The sequence below is a fragment of the Pelodiscus sinensis genome, chromosome 1, assembly GCF_049634645.1.
Source record: "Pelodiscus sinensis isolate JC-2024 chromosome 1, ASM4963464v1, whole genome shotgun sequence".
In the NCBI taxonomy this organism is placed as follows: domain Eukaryota; kingdom Metazoa; phylum Chordata; order Testudines; family Trionychidae; genus Pelodiscus; species Pelodiscus sinensis.
In genome coordinates this window covers 12,525,362-12,541,199 of record NC_134711.1, presented here as the reverse complement: position 1 = coordinate 12,541,199, position 15,838 = coordinate 12,525,362, and the positions used below count along the sequence as shown (strand labels likewise).

The following is a 15,838-nucleotide window of genomic DNA, read 5'->3' as shown; positions in this document are numbered from 1 at the left end:
GGCTTCTTGCCACCTGGAACAGTGAAGCACAGGCTTACTGAAGAAAATGGGAATGACATAGCTATTCTAAGGTTGTTTTGTGTACTTTTTTACACTTGCATAGGTAGAGCCCCATATAGATACAATTGCATTTGCAAAAATAAAAAAAAATCTATAAAAAAAAAAACTTTTAAAAAAGACAGTCTTTCTAAAAGCTCACCAAAAAGTCAAAAATAAAGTTTTAAGCTAGCAATTTGAGAGAGATTGGATGGCTAAGTATGATTCAAGCTAGTTGCTGTTAGTCATCTAATCTTTCTCCCAAATTGCTAGCTTAACTTTATTTTTGACTTTTTGGTGCACTTTTTTTATTATTTTCAGTCTTTTTTGGTGTGCTTTTAGAAAGATTTTTTTTTAAGTTTTTTTTATATATATATATATTTATATTTAATTTTTTGTCTTTGGTCTTAAATCTAGTGTTTCAAGTAATAAGAATGCCAAGGTTCATTTTGATGTACTTATATATTTTGAGAGAGATTTTTCTTGCACATGTTTTTTTTTTTTTTTTTGCACTAGGTATTTATATTTGTAATTAAAACCAGTTGTGTTTAAGGCAAGGCTCAAGTAATTAAGGTGATTGATCAAGTTCTCTTAATCGATGATCAGCGTACACCAACCACTCATATGGTATCATAGAAACTTTGTCAGTGATAACGAATCTCACATTATGCCATTGACGTTACATAAGTTGCAGGTAATCTGCAGACAAGGGTGTCATAGGGCATGTGGCGGTCTTTTTGAATGTGGAACTTGAGCATTGAGTGCAGTGTTTGGCCCTTGACCAATAGTGCAACTACTCCAGTGGGGGCTACCACTTTGACGAAGGTCCCAGCAGGCTCTGTTGGTTGGTAAAGATGACGAATCAGCTCAATCAGCAGCTTGAGTAGAAATGTCTTGCCAGCGCCTCCAGCGATGAATAACCAGAGAGGTGTTGGTGCTGGATTTTGATCTGTGGCTGATAGCTCACGCTGAATGTAGGATATAATGTAGTTGAACAGTTGTCTCTGTTTGAGATTCATTTGAGATCTGCTTTTGAAATCTTAGTCCGGCATGTTAAAGTTTGATTCTTCCACCTCAATCGGCTGGATTTCATCTGCTTTTCGATTGTTGAGCTTTGCCGTCCTCTATCTGCATGAAAGTGTTAATTTGATGGATGACCACGTAGATTTCTTGTTCAAATGGCTGGAATTCTTCAATGTTACTGTTCCTTGATTTCAAAAAGTCTTGATTGGCAATAAAGGCTTGCTCTCAGCAGTTCTATGTTCCTCCAAAAGCTCAGATTCCTTTCAAAAAAGTTTGTGAAGAAACAACAAGTTATAGAAGTATCCTTCTTTGTCTCTTGTATATGAAAAGTGAGGGATGCGTATGATGGCTGGTCTTGTCTGAATATTCAATTTTTATCCATCTTTCAAGGTAAGCAAACGTTGGCACGATCCCAATCAAATCGAACTTTCCAGAAGCCCTTCCAACCCTTGCAATACAAATACAATGCACATTCATATGTTTGTATATGTATATGCATCTGTGTGTGAAAGTTGAACATCCCATGACCGAGAGACGGACAAGAACAGAAGGCTGTTTAATAGAAAAATTGTCTAATGATCAGCAGATATCTGTGGATATGAAGCAGATATCTGCAGATTATCAGGGTTCTAGAAACAAAATTTGTATCCATATCTGATCCACAATCTGCAGATCATTTTTGCAGATATTTGCACCCACATCCTTGGAAGTGGATACCTGTGGATATAAAGCGGATATCGACAGATTTGCAGGGCTCTACGGATTGTGGCCCCAGCAAAACTGCCAGACCACAAAGAGTTTTGTCACTCTGCATTTCTCTCCCTAATTATCAACAGGGGGGAGAAACTGCTTCTGTTAGGAAGCGAAAACAAGATCATTCCTACATTTTAGTAGAGTGCTGTAGCTCTCTTATGGGTCTTATCCCAGAGCCGTGGGAAGATTTGGGGACATTCTCTAGTTTTTTCCCCTTTTGGCACATAGGTGCAGTTTGTCAGTTGAAGTTATATTCTAACACAACACACATTGCTATTCTAAGCATGAAGTGCATCCTCTTCTTCACCTACTCTGTGTGTTGCTTTTAGCAGCGCCATCATGCTGTCCTTATTCAAGCACTCCCTTTTGTGGAAGTGAAAGAGTTCTCTTTATTTAAACATTCGTTTAACAGGATCCTCAAGATATGTTTGTGATTAACTGGGTTATAGTGTAATCTTACTATTGATTCTACTTCATTCCTTCCCTGCTTTTTCTTTAGCCTTACTTGTTAGCTCACCTAAAACTTAGGTTTTAAGTTGTTTGGGAGAAAAGGCTTCTATCTTTTTTTATAGTTTTGATCTTAGCTTTTGGGCAATGTAAGAATAATTTATAGCATTGTGTTTAGGGATGTGAAGAACTAGTCGTTCCTCCTCCCCCCACCTCTGTCAGAGGCAGCAAGGGTGGGGGAAGACGAGGGGATACTTGAAAGCGGCAGCACTGCGTGGAGTTTGGGGCCAGACCTCAGGCTCCACGTGGTGCTGCCTCTTTGAAATGCTGCGTGCATCTCGGGGCCAGCTTGTGACTCCCCCGCTGACCCTGGGCTCTGTGCGTCACTGCCTCTTTGAGACGCTGTGTGGAGCCTGATGCTGGATTCCCTGCAGCGTTTCAGAGTGGCAGTGCCATATGGAGTCCAGGGTCAGTGGGGGAGTCCTCAACTGACCCTGGGCTCTATGCGGTGCTTTCGCTTTTGAAGTGTAGGGCTGATGATACACTTAAGAGGTGGGTGGAGGCGTCCTATTCAATTAGTCAGTTACTCGCAGTTTAAGATCCCTAATTGTGTTCTGTGTCCAAGAAAATTGGAAGTCAGCTTTTCAATGTGACTTTGCAATGTAATCAACTGGGAAACAATGAGGTTTTACTGCACCTTTGAGAATTTATCTACTTAAAGATAGTTTGTGAAATGGTGATATCATGACTTCATAAAACAGAGAATACATAACGGAATGGTGTGGTATAAAGGCATTATGAGCATGAGTTTGGGATGCCCATGTCGCTAACAAGTTATGCAGCAAATGAGTTGTGCAAGTCATTGTCTCCGCTGCTTAATGTGCCATGAGGTCCTTCTAAACAAGCACAAATAAAACCTGTGTACTATGCAGTCATGAATTCAATAGTTATTAATTTAAATTATCTTTCTTATTAATTTAAGTTAGAGTTGTATTTTTGTTCTCTATTGGAATTATCATTTTGATTTCCTGCCATGCTATCCTAAGTCCAATTGTACAGGAATCCCTGGGGTAGAGAATGGGGATGTAAAATTCAATTTAATTGGTCAACTGGTCAAACATCATGTTTAAAGTTAAAGTGGGGGCTGGAGCAGTTTGTGGCTAACTACTTTAGCCCCTACTGGTTAACTGGAAGTGGTAAGCATCACTCATTAACCTTTCACATCCCTACTAGGGAAGTTACAACAAAGTTTTACAATCCTTTAAATAGAACTAAAATGGCTTTTCTCTAATGTTGAAGTCATTATTCTGAAGCATGAAATCTGAGGTGATGTATCACGGTTGGAAAGGGGGTATTCCTAGTCTTCTAGTGGCATAAAGCACTTTCTTTTAACTAGGAGTAAATTGCACAGTAATGGTTTCTAAGCTTCCTATTAATTCAGGACTTGATTGTGTGTGTGTGTGTGTGCATGCGTGTGGGGAAAATATTTCTTTGACAACTCGTCTGATTGAAGTTCTTATTTTTGTTTTCTTTAAACCAGATATGATGCTGTTACTTCTGGGGGGAGGGATTAATAGGCAGATGCAGATGACTTTAACATGATAAATGCGGTTTCTCATGCATTTTGTGTGAGAACGAGAGGGGGAAAGAGAAGCATGCACAGGAATGTGTCAGCATAGTTAGAATCATAAATGTTTTCACTCTGCAGATAGAAAATAGAGCTACTTACCTCTCCTTCCAAAACTTGTTCCATTTATTGTGTTTAGGAATAGAAGATCTAAGAGACAGAGTACCGGTCTTGCTATTCTTTGGTTGTGATCTGTGCTTTATTTTAATGTTATGGTTTTCCTGGAATACGTAGTTGGCTTTCTAAACTGTTCTTTTTGTGTAGTCCAGGCCACATGATTCCTCATAGGATTTGGTTTTCAAAAATGTGCATTTAAAAGAGCTGCCTATCTAGCATTTTAATGGACCTCTTATAAAAATGATTTCCCCCTTCACCTTTTTATGTGGATTACTTTTACAGAGAAGATTTCTGAATGGTCAGTGTACACTTTGCAAAATGGTATTAAAAATTACTTGAGCATTTGTTGCAATTCAGTTGTTAAAATTACCTGACAGAAGCAATGATGATACTTCAGTTGAAATTCTGTGTACTCTGTGCCTCCGTTGGTTTAAAAAAAAATGTTACAAATACACCTAGGATTTCTAGTGTGCAGTGTAATGTATAAGAATTATACATCTGGCGATACTGTAGTGATATTGTATAATAATGTTAGAAGGGTGTGTGTGAAGAGGCTGGGAGGGCTGGGAAGAAATGGAAAGGGGGTCTTTTTAGCAGGTGCTTGAGATTGTGCTAGATTGTTTTGGCATTACTGAGGACTCAGAATTTAGTAAGCTAGATTTTTAGTTTCATTGGTCGACCTGACAATTTTTTCTTCATTACTATGTTTTCAGATTTCTTTGAATCAACAGTTTCCTTAAAATGTTTCATAGAAAAATATTTCAAAGCATGATTTTTTTATGGTGTGCCTAAGGGATTATGTTGCATCTGTCAACTTTGATTTAAAGGAATTTTAGTTGTTTTTTTCCCCCCTTTTTTGGAGGTGAAACATTTTTCTTTAAACTTTATTAATTGAAAAGGTCCACGCTGACTTATACATAACTAATTTAGAACGCTTTGTGCTAATACAATCTGCAGTCCTTGAGGGACTGCCTTTGTCTCCATGTGTAGAAATCACTTTAAATCCCTCTCCTCAGACTGTATAGTTGTCATGTAGAATTTTTTTCTGAAAGGTAACAGAGATGCATGGGTTTTGTTTGAGCTTACTGAAGACAGACATGTAATGATCTGTAGTGATGAAACCTGTTGGAAATCTGGAGAAGCAGCTGGTGTCTTTGATCTTGCTAACTAGCAATGATTCAGGTGTTACAGATTGTGAAGGAGCTAGTGTCGCCAGCAAGACGTAGAACAGATGCTGTGAAGAAAGGTAGGAGCAGCTTTGAAATTTAATTCTTAACCCTTTAAGCAATGTGTTTATAAGCTAGGTTTATCTCCTGGTTTGGTTCTAGTATAATTGTTTGAAATGTGTACTCAACCCTTAGTATATGGTTGCATACTGTCGCAACAATATTCATTTACTGTAGTTGGCTTTGAACTACATTAAACCCATTATCACTGTTTGCAACTGCTGCTGTTCTAAAAAGAATCCTCATCAGATTTATTGTGCTGTCGATGGAGGTTTTCCAGTATTTGTAACAATTACTTTGTCATAAGGACCATAACCTTTTTCTTCTGTACTAAAATATTTGCCTTGTGCACATAGGTGAGGCTGTGAAAAGGCTGTCACAGGAATATGATTTTTGAATTTAAGTATTTCATATTAGAATATAATAAAAGACTTAACATTTATTGAAATGAGACCAAAAGTCCAATAATAACCCATTTTAACCATCCTAAACAGCAGTACCATTATGGAATATTTCTAACCTTAAAATCCTATAAATGGTTATTGAAACATTACTTGAAACATTTTGTCATAGTTTAAAATTGATTGCTGTTGTTGTGTTAATCTGCTCAGTGTGTCAAATATTTGCTGCTATTGATTAAAGTGAAAGAATTCTTTGCAGAAAGTGGTACTCTTCACCTGATTAGAAACTTGGTAAAATGCTGGATTTTTTTTAATTGCCCATTTTGAGTTTTTCAATTTATTTAAATATTTTTAGAAATTTTTTTAACAAATGCATTGTTTGTAAGAATCCAATAATGAAAACTGTTTTATAAAACCTTTTATAGAAATTCACTTCCTGACAGTATTGCAGGATTTTTTTCTACTGTGTGTAACTTGCCTTAAGGCATTCACCATGTAAACATCTGTGTTTGATTTGTCTGCTTTTTTTGTGTGCATCCTTCTTAAGTAAGCTCTGAGAGGCCAATGACCTGATTCTAAATCCCTCATACCACAAGTATTAATTAAAAATATCTCCAGAGAAGTCATTGGAACCTACTATTTTGTAAAAGCAATATGACCACAAACTGGGCCCTATTTGCCAAAGCAGGTACTGAATTAAAGCTGAATTTCCGAAATTATTTGCTTACCTTATTTGTTTCTGTGGTAATTTGGCTAATTCATTCTGATCAGTGAAATGATGTAATAAATTCTTGGATGGACTTTTCAGTCAGTTCGATTTTATCTTTTTATGAATGTCTAGTGTATAATTAAAAATGATGAGGAGAGACCCTCGTCTTCTTTTTGATCTCTGTGCTTAGCTTTCATTGATAACAGTATAATTTATACAAATGCATCGATGGGAAAATAGGTTGGATTTTTTGATATAAGTATAGCTAGATGATGAAGCAATTTATGGTGTAGTGTTTGATTTTACAGAAGTAGTGAAATAACTGGGTTTAATCCCCTCCCCCCCCGCACTCTCACACCCCAACACACCAGAATCCCTGACTATGTACATTTTCACTTTGCATTGAAATCAGTATTTGTTTTGGACTATGTCTGGAAAAAGCCAAATTAATTTTCTTAGTTTAGTTTTTCTTGTTCCCTATTGTTAAATGGCTGTGAATCTGTTCTTCCTACTTTTTGGTCATCTTAAATTTAAGGGTTGCATGCTGCTAGTAATTGACCAGGATATAGTGTTTATTTTAACTGTATCACCTATATGTATAAACTGTTTAAGTTATTACATTTTTAACATTAGTGAAGGAATTGATAATACTCTGAAGAAATAATCAAAAATGGGAAAATGTTAATAGTTGGAAACAGAGTAGTGTGAATAAATGTTCAGTTTTATATCACTTGAAACCTGTAATTGAATTAATCCTGTATAATTTGTTCATGTAAAGAACTATAGTCAGTGGTTTTCAGTAAACGGGGACTTTTTTTTGTAAAGGAAGGTTGCAAGGAAGCCCAGTACACTAGAATGTGAGGTGAATTTAGTGAGGTATGATAGATATGTGAATTGTGTGTTTCCAAATCACTGTTATATGGCAGAGGTCAATATGGTTTTCAGGTACTCTTCTCTATAAATAAAAAATGCTAGCTTGTTATAAGCAAAAGTATTTATTGTAAGATTTTATTTTTGTAAATTTAACTTTTGGATCAAATTTCTTAATCTGGATTAAATCTTTTTACAACTTTGCTAGTGCTATCTCTGTTGAGTCACTGACACAGAGAATTTACGTTGAAAATGACAGAGTGGTCATTACTAGGTGGGGGTACTGCACGTCAGGTGAAAATATGTATAATTTAAATATGCTTTAATTTAGGCACAATAAGGGTGGCGATGTTACACAATTTTATAATACATATATTAACAGCTATATATATTTCTCTTGAAAACTTCATTATTTTTCCATTGAAATGTACACGATAATGACCTACGAATTAATATTTTAACTCCTCCCTCCCCTGAGATTATTTCTAGTCTGAGATCATCAATGGCAAGTGTCAGGCAGGAGCACATTTTTACAGTCATAGCTTTCAAGGCTTGAAAACAAGAATTGATAATAAAGCAAATAAAATGCAGATTGGCTATTTCCTGGAAGACTTAAATGTTTTCTTTTAACCAACTTTCTTATTTTCCATTCTTCAAACTTGCATTATGTATTTAACAGACTATCTGAACAGTTTACCAAAGCAGTCTATTCTAACTGCACATCATAAAGAGCCTTGAGTTTATTTTCAGCCTAAAGTGACCCAGGCAACTAATCATATTGGATTTCGTTTAGTATAGTGTTTCTTAAACTTTTTAAGACTGAAGAACATGAACAATAACTTTTTTTCGAGGAACCCCAAGGATTTTTTTCTTGAGCGCGCCAAAAAAAAAAAAAAAAGGTGGGGTGGAGTTAGGGGGAAAGTTATAGAGCAAATAAAAAAAGGTTGCCTGTCCCTTTAAGGGCATCCATTTTGAACTCTGTTCTTCTCTGTGGCACACCTCTGACTGCCTTGAAGCATACCAGTGTACCCTGGAACACAGTTTATGAAACACTGGTTTAGTATCTCTCATCATAATGTGACTGAAGAATATGACTAACAAATATAGCTCTGAATCTTGCAAACACATGACTAAAAATATTTGTATGAATAATTCTTTGCAGGGCAGAAACCATAGCTGCTTTGTTATACTTAATATTAGCTATTGCTGAATACTAGAGTTATTTGTTGTCCACTTAGCTATTCATCAAAACAGTGGATTATCAAAAACAGTGCTGATAAAATGATCTATTATGGCTAATAATTTTCATTTGTTTTAAATTTAAAAATAATTTTAGATGTGAATTTTGCTTGAAAGGACTGCTGTCAAATTAAATCCAATCCAAGATAAGTTTTATAAAAATAAAATACACGTAATATAATACAAGTGTTTGCATGACCCTCAAATTGCAGTGGAAAAGTTATTTAACTATTCCTTTATATTACTGCTATCCCCAAACCATTGTTTTAATGGAAGACCAATTAATAGTGTATTGATGAGACGTTAAATGGGAAAGACTGGTTAACGTTCACTGTTCAAATTCAGAGAAATATGAAATATTTGTAAAAATTGTCAGTTTTCAAAATCGTAGGGCTTTTCTTTATTATGTTACAGAAATCTTAAAAATGTACTTATTAAAGGGCTGATCTGAAGCCATTAAAGTTAATATGCTCCCATTGATTTTAATGAGTTTTGAGTCAGTGCCTTTAAGATAAGATACCCTAGACAAAAATCTCTCAAGAATTATTCTAATTCAAAGCTAGACATTCCTCAAAAAATATATCCTCATTCTAAAGGTGTGTTAATTTTATTTTAGGGCTGTGAACATTATACCATTTATTTTACATATTTTTGGACGTCGTTTTTACATTTTCAAATATATTGATTTCAATAACAGAATACAAAGTGTACAGAGAACTGGTTTGGTTACAAATATTTTCTCTGTAAAATGTATTTTTCAGTCCACTGAATGCAAATTCTATAGTGCAGTCTGTTTATAATGAAAATCCAACTTACAAATTTAGAATCATGTACAAAAATAACTGCATTCAAAAAGAAAACAATGTAAAAAATAGCGCTTTGAACTCCACTCAGTCCTCCTCCTTGTTCAGCCAATCACTCTAGCAAACAAATTTGGTTACATTTGCAAGAGATAGTTCTGCCTGCTTCTTGTTTACAATGTAACTTGAAAGTATGTACAGGCATTTTAATTAACTGCTGTAGCTGGTGTTTAAAATATTTACATGCTAGATGCAGTAAAGAGTCCTATGTCTCTCATGCTTCAAATTCCAATCTAGAGGACATGAGTCCCTAATGCTGATAGGTTCCACTTGTTAACGATCCAAAGCAATGCAGGTTGATGCATGATAACTTTAGTCATCTGAGTCAAATGCCACCAGCAGAAGGCTAGCTTTCCTTTTTGGTGGTTCATGTTCTGTAGTTTCCACATCGACTGTTGCTCTTTTAGGACTTTTGAAAGCATGCTACACACTTTGTATCTCTCAGATTTTGAAAGGCACTTAAAATCTTTAAACCTTGGGTACAGTGCTGTAGCTATTTTTAGAAATATGACTTTGGTACATTATTTGAGTTTTATCATATTTGCTGTGAAAGCATTTTTATATCAAACGTGTTGGGTTATTGTACGAGACTGCTATAACACAAAATATGTGGGTAAAAGAACGTGGGTAAAACAGCAGGAAATATACAGTTCTTCCCCATGCGGTTCAGACACAAATTTAATTAATCATCGAGAGGTAATCAAGTCCAATCCCCTACTCTCGTGGCAGGATCAAGCACCCATCTGGATTATGTCTGTCTAACCTGCTCTTCAATCATTCCAGTGATGGAGATTCCACAACCTCCCTAGGCAATTTATTCCAGTGTTTAACCACCCTGATAGTTAGGATATTTTTCCTAGTGTCCAACCTAAACCTCGCTTGCTGCAATTTAAGCCCATTGCTTCTTATCATCGGAGGTCAAGGAGAACAATTTTTCTCCCTCCTCCTTCTGATACCCTTTCAGGTACTTGAAAACTTCTATCATGTCCCCTTTCAGTCTTCTCTTTTCTAAACTAAACAAACCCAGTTCTATTAGTCTTCCCTCATAGGTCATGTTCTCTAAACCTTTAGTCATTCCTGTTGCTCTGTGAGCTGAGAGACTTGAGTATATGGTAAACTTCTTCCCCCATGGCCCGGACCTGAAGCAAGGCCGGGCACGCGAACTATTGCGCCTCACCCCGACCCGAAGCAAGGCCAGGTATTGACTCACTGACTTGCACCGGAGGCGGAGGAACCCCCTCCCGAAGGCCTACCAATCAACAACCTGCACCCGGAACGGGGGAGCTTAGAAGCTGTTGTAGGCACTGCTGGAGGGCTGAGTCCTGAAAAGGATCCCCGCCACCTGCCGTCAGAGCTAATTCCCAGGACCGACGGCTGGTGACGCAGTGGCGGTGAGTGTACTCTGTTACAGGGCTTATTTAGACTACGCGGAACAGTTGAAAGTTTAACATACCAAAGTAATGGATGCCTTAATATCCAAGAAAAGATTCTTTCTGTCTTTAACAGAGTGGGAAACAATATATTTGGTCACTGTCCATTTAACAGTATTGGATTGTAAGTTTAGGGCAGCGTTTCTCAAAGTGGTCCATGAAACCACTTTGAGAAACTTGTTAACTGGCCACTCCTGTGTGTTTACCTACCGGCATTGCAGCCATGGAGCTTCGTGGCTCTGGTTCTCTGTTTACAGCCAAAGGGAACCGTGGGCCGCAAACAGTGAAACAGAGCCAATGGGAGTTGCAAGGCTCCGTGGCTGCTGCTCCGGTAAACATACCTGCGTGGCCAGTTCACAGCTTTCTCAAAGTGTTTTTGTGGACCACTTTAAGAAACACTGCTTTAGGATAATGCTGTTTAGATAAAAATCTGCTGTATATCAGTAGGTAGGTGACAGTGGCAATGAATTCATGGTTGTGTATGGGTAAGCCCATGAATATTTTACATTTTAGGGTTAGGGGATTGCTGTAAGCTTGCACGTAGAACAGGATATCTGTTGGGAAGTGTTACCTGTTTTGATTTGTTAGTAATATCTTACTATATATTTTAGAAATGTACATCTGTCCATCTGTGAGTAAATTTGTTCAAGAATTCTTCCTAAATGGTAAGAGCTAGTACCACCAAATTGAATATGCAATTTCCTCCTGTAGCGTAAAGGTTAGGGTTTGATTGTGCCAAGATAATGGGATGTGCATGGAATTTGACTTTCTCATGAAATGGAATGGGAGGGATCTGGTAGGAGGGGCAGTTATATTGCAGAATGACCAAAGGGGGCAGCAAGGGGCCAGAAATGGGGACCAGGACAGCTATAACTCCATTGGGCCAGCAGGGAGCTGGGGTGGAGAAAGGTACAGCTATGTACTATATATTTGAGTGTTTGTCTATCTCTGTTTGTCTTGTGTATGTTTGTCCTGCACCAATGGGGAATATGCACCCTTCTGTCAATTGTGTCCACTGTGACTTTGGCGGCCATGGATAGACGCTTTTCATCTAGACCCAAGCTTCTGTGGTGAGAGATGGCTGGGGTTGTCTTCTCTCCCTGAGGCAGCCTACATAATGAACCTGTCATCCTCAGCCCCATCCCAGAACAATAATTTAAATGAAGAAAAACTCAACTTATTTGATTATGTACCCAAGCAATGCCTGGTAAAGCTTCTAGTAGGTGATAAAATTCTGGAAGTAGTTTCAAAAGTTATGCACAAATACTATAGGGCAAGGCCTTCATTTTTGGTATTAGGGTTGGTGATCAGTGAGGCAAGAAACTGACATTTTTTGGTTTATCTTGTTTTGGAGGAAATAGTCATTTTTTTTCACATGTCTGTAAAATGCTATTATATTTGCTGCAGGAGTTCTTGATACATTTCTATACCAAAGTAACATGATACATACACCTTCATGGGAACTAGTCTTTACAACGTTTCGATCTTTATGTTCAACCTAACCTCTTTGATGAAAAAGTTGCTAAGGGTTTTGCCTTTGATAGGGGTTTCAGAGTTAACTGTTCCCCTTCACAGAAGAAAATCCATTTAAAATTAAAGTAGAGGAAACTATTGAGAGCTTTTACAGAAATAAATAATTTAAAAATACCTTGATATTACTTTAGCTTTTTTAACTGCTGCTTTGGTTGAGAAAATATCATTTTTCTCCTTTCCCTCCCACTTCTTGGGGGGGAAAAACCCCTTTTCCTGCTGTCTTAAATTTCTGTGCTATCTTACATTTGGATGAGATCTTAAAACCTAGGTTCAGTCTGTTCTGCATTGATATTAAAGACACTATTTTAAGATTTTCTCTGTTGCTTTAAACAAAATGATTTCCTTCTTCCCAAGAAACTTCATACAAGAAGAGGCTGCCTGTGTATACTAGAGATTGAATCCTGTTATAATTGGGCCACCTGACATGGTTGTGCTTGTACTGTAGATATACCCTTAGACTAATGTGTGTGTTTAGGATGTTATGGGATGTTTCACCCCAGACTGATGTGATCACACACGGATAATTAAACAATATGCTATTAGAAAATAATTGACTTATAGTAATGGTCTCAAACCTTTTTAACCAAGATCACTTTTTCAATCCAGGTGCCATGTAAGATCTACCTCACATCCAAATATCCTTGCTCCACTTCCTTCCTGCTGCTCCTTTGAGGCCCTGCCCCTTCTTCACTCCTTCTCCAAGGCCTGACCCTGCTCACTCCATCCCCCTTCCTTCCTGAACCTCAGTCACTTTCACTAGGCTGGGATAGGGGTTTGGGGTGCACGCTCTGGTCTGAGAGAAAGGGTTCAGAGTATGGGAGGGGCTCTGGGCTTACCCCAGGGCAGAGGATTGGGGTCCAGGTGGGGTTTCAAGATGCAAGCTCTGGGAATGAATTTTGGTACAGGGGAACTCATGTTTGTGTCAGGAGGTTGGGTGCAGGAGGGGGTTCAGGGCTGGGACAGGGGTTCAGGAAGCAGGCTCTGGGTGGGCACCGCTTAATTAGGATGAGTTTTGGGTGGTGGAGCAGTGGAGTTAAGGCAAACTTATTCTGGCCCTGGCCCTGTACCACTCCTGAAAGCAGCTGGCATGTACAGCAATGGCTCCATTGTGCCATGTACTGCCCTTCATCTACAGGCACTGAGCTCACATCTTCTACTGACCACAGTTCCCAGTTACTGATCAGTGGAAGCTGCAGGAGTGGTATCTGCAGACAAGGATAGCATGTGGGAACCCCCTGCTCTGCCTTTCTCAGGGGCTGCAGGGACATGCCAGCCGCTTCCAGGAGCAACAGTTACCACAGGGGTAATTACTTCAGCCACAACAGGTTAAGCATTTTAGAACACCCTACTCAAATAATGAAATTTAAGCATAAGCGAGAAAGAGAAACTGTGAAATGCACAGACCAGTCAAAAACCAAATATAACACACTTGGCAATCAGTACTAGTAGTAACAATAATGCATGTGTTAGGTTGGGAGTTGAGAGTGAAGGACAATGTGTGTTTGTGAGAATGACAGGCACGCACACACTGTATGAGAGTGACACAGATTTGCATTGCTAAGCTCCCTCCATCCCTTTCTCTGTGTGGAGATAGGGTACAGAAGTGGGGGGAGGAGGGATACCCCTCTTCTCCCTCCCACAGCCTGCACAATGCTTCCAGAGGGGCAGCACCAAGGCAGAGGGAAGGAGCAGCATGACAATGGGTGGAGGGGCAACTGAAGTGCCAGCACTTGATAGCTTTCTGGCCAAACCAGTCAGGATCACCTGTCAAGCTTCAAGATCTACTGGCAGATCCCAATCTACTGGTTGGTGACCACTGACTTATAGTGAACATTCTGACTTATCAAATGGACTTTGATCTAAAATGTTTTACTCCAGTTAATATTAGTTTCTTCTGCCATTCAGTATCTCTGGCTTTCAATACTGATGTCTTGTGCACAATGGTAAATGTATTATTCCAAATGCAATCCTTACCCAGATAATGTATTGCCCTTTAAAAATGGATGATGTCTACATCTTTTTTTCTCACTAATCAGACATCACATGAGGTGGTTAGGAAAGGCTGAGCTATGTGTAGTTATTAATGAGTATTACTTCTTGCACATGTTTGATATTTTATTATTAGTTATACCAATGCTATCAACAAAATGCTTGGATGTTGTACCAAGGGATTTATCTGGGGCTTACCAAAATTAGTTCCTTATATTTTTTAGTTTGATTCTGTTTTAATGGAACTTTAGAAAAATGAGGTAATGAGGATCTGTATGTAGTAATGTTGCTCAACTACAGTTTACTCCTGAGGGAAATTCTGTTCCAAAAAATTCTCTGCAAAACATTTTAAAATTCTGAAAAATTCTTATTTTGTCAAAACAACACAATAAATACAATCCTACTAGCTTAAATTATTTTGGTAATTTATTTCAAAATACCTGTTAAGTATGTGTGTAAGAATACAAACAACAAAAATGATCGAGGAAAAGCTTTTTGACACACAGATTCCGTGTTAGGCATATTAATACAGAACTTTGAGTAATAATTTAAACTAAAGTACAGAAGCAGAGAAAAGGCTTGGTGTTTCAGGGAAAATGGAGGAGGTGTGAGAGGGGGAAGTAATTGCTAGGAAGAGGGAAGTAATTGCTAGGAAGACCAGGATTTCAACAGGGTTCAGAAAAGAGCTACCGTATTTTCCGGCGTATAGGGCGACTGGGCGTATAAGACGACCCCCTATCTTTTTAATTAAAAGATAGGGTTTCATCTTATACCCCAGCGCCCTTCCGCCTCCTTTGCTCCCGGTGTCCCTGGTCTGCTGGAGATGGTCCCCAGCAGACCAGAGGCACCGGGAGCAAAGCCGCCAGGAGCGCCTGGGCTCCCCCCCGCCGGAGCCCCTCCGCGGCTTTGAAAGCCTCGGGGGAAGCCGGCGGGGGGGCATCCCAGGCGCGCATGGGCTGCCCGCCCGCCGGAGCCCCTCCGCGGCTTTGAAAGCCTCGGGGGAAGCCGGCGGCTGGGCATCCCAGGCGCGCATGGGCTGCCCGCCCGCCGGAGCCCCTCCGCGGCTTTGAAAGCCTCGGGGGAAGCCGGCGGCGGGGCATCCCAGGCGCGCATGGGCTGCCCCCCCGGAGGGGCTCCGGAGGGGGGGCAGCCCATGCGCGCCTGGGATGCCCCGCCGCCGGCTTCCCCCGAGGCTTTCAAAGCCGCGGAGGGGCTCCGGCGGGCGGGCAGCCCATGCGCGCCTGGGATGCCCCCCCCCTGCCGGCTTCCCCCGAGGCTTTCAAAGCCGCGGAGGGGCTCTGGCGGGCGGGCAGCCCATGCGCGCCTGGGATGCCCCGCCGCCGGCTTCCCCCGAGGCTTTCAAAGCCGCGGAGGGGCTCCGGCGGCGGGGCATCCGGCGTACAAGACGACCCCCGATTTTTGGGGGATGTTTTTTAACTTCAGAGGTCGTCTTGTACGCCGGAATATACGGTAGATGAACTCATTGAGGTTAGTTCCATCAATACTTATTAGCCAGAATGGGTAGGAATGGTGTGCCTGGTCTCTGTTTTGTCAGGGGCTGGAAATGGATGACAGGAG

General features: G+C 39.6%; 1 protein-coding gene across 12 annotated transcripts in view; it reads left to right on the top strand.

Moving 5' to 3' along the window:
* The window catches only part of USP6NL (USP6 N-terminal like), a 239,654-nt gene that overhangs the window by 43,659 nt on the left and 180,157 nt on the right, over nucleotides 1–15,838 (top strand). Inside the window, exon 1 of one of the 12 annotated variants that reach the window (XM_075908288.1) lies at nucleotides 4,850–5,249. The exons of 10 other annotated variants lie outside the window; for them this stretch is intronic. In XM_075908288.1, coding sequence (XP_075764403.1) covers nucleotides 5,177–5,249 — 73 coding nt within the window. In that variant the 5' untranslated portion in view covers nucleotides 4,850–5,176. Of the gene's footprint in view, nucleotides 1–4,849; nucleotides 5,250–15,838 lie in introns of those variants that run through there. One more of the 12 variants, XM_075908353.1, reaches the window with a different exon arrangement.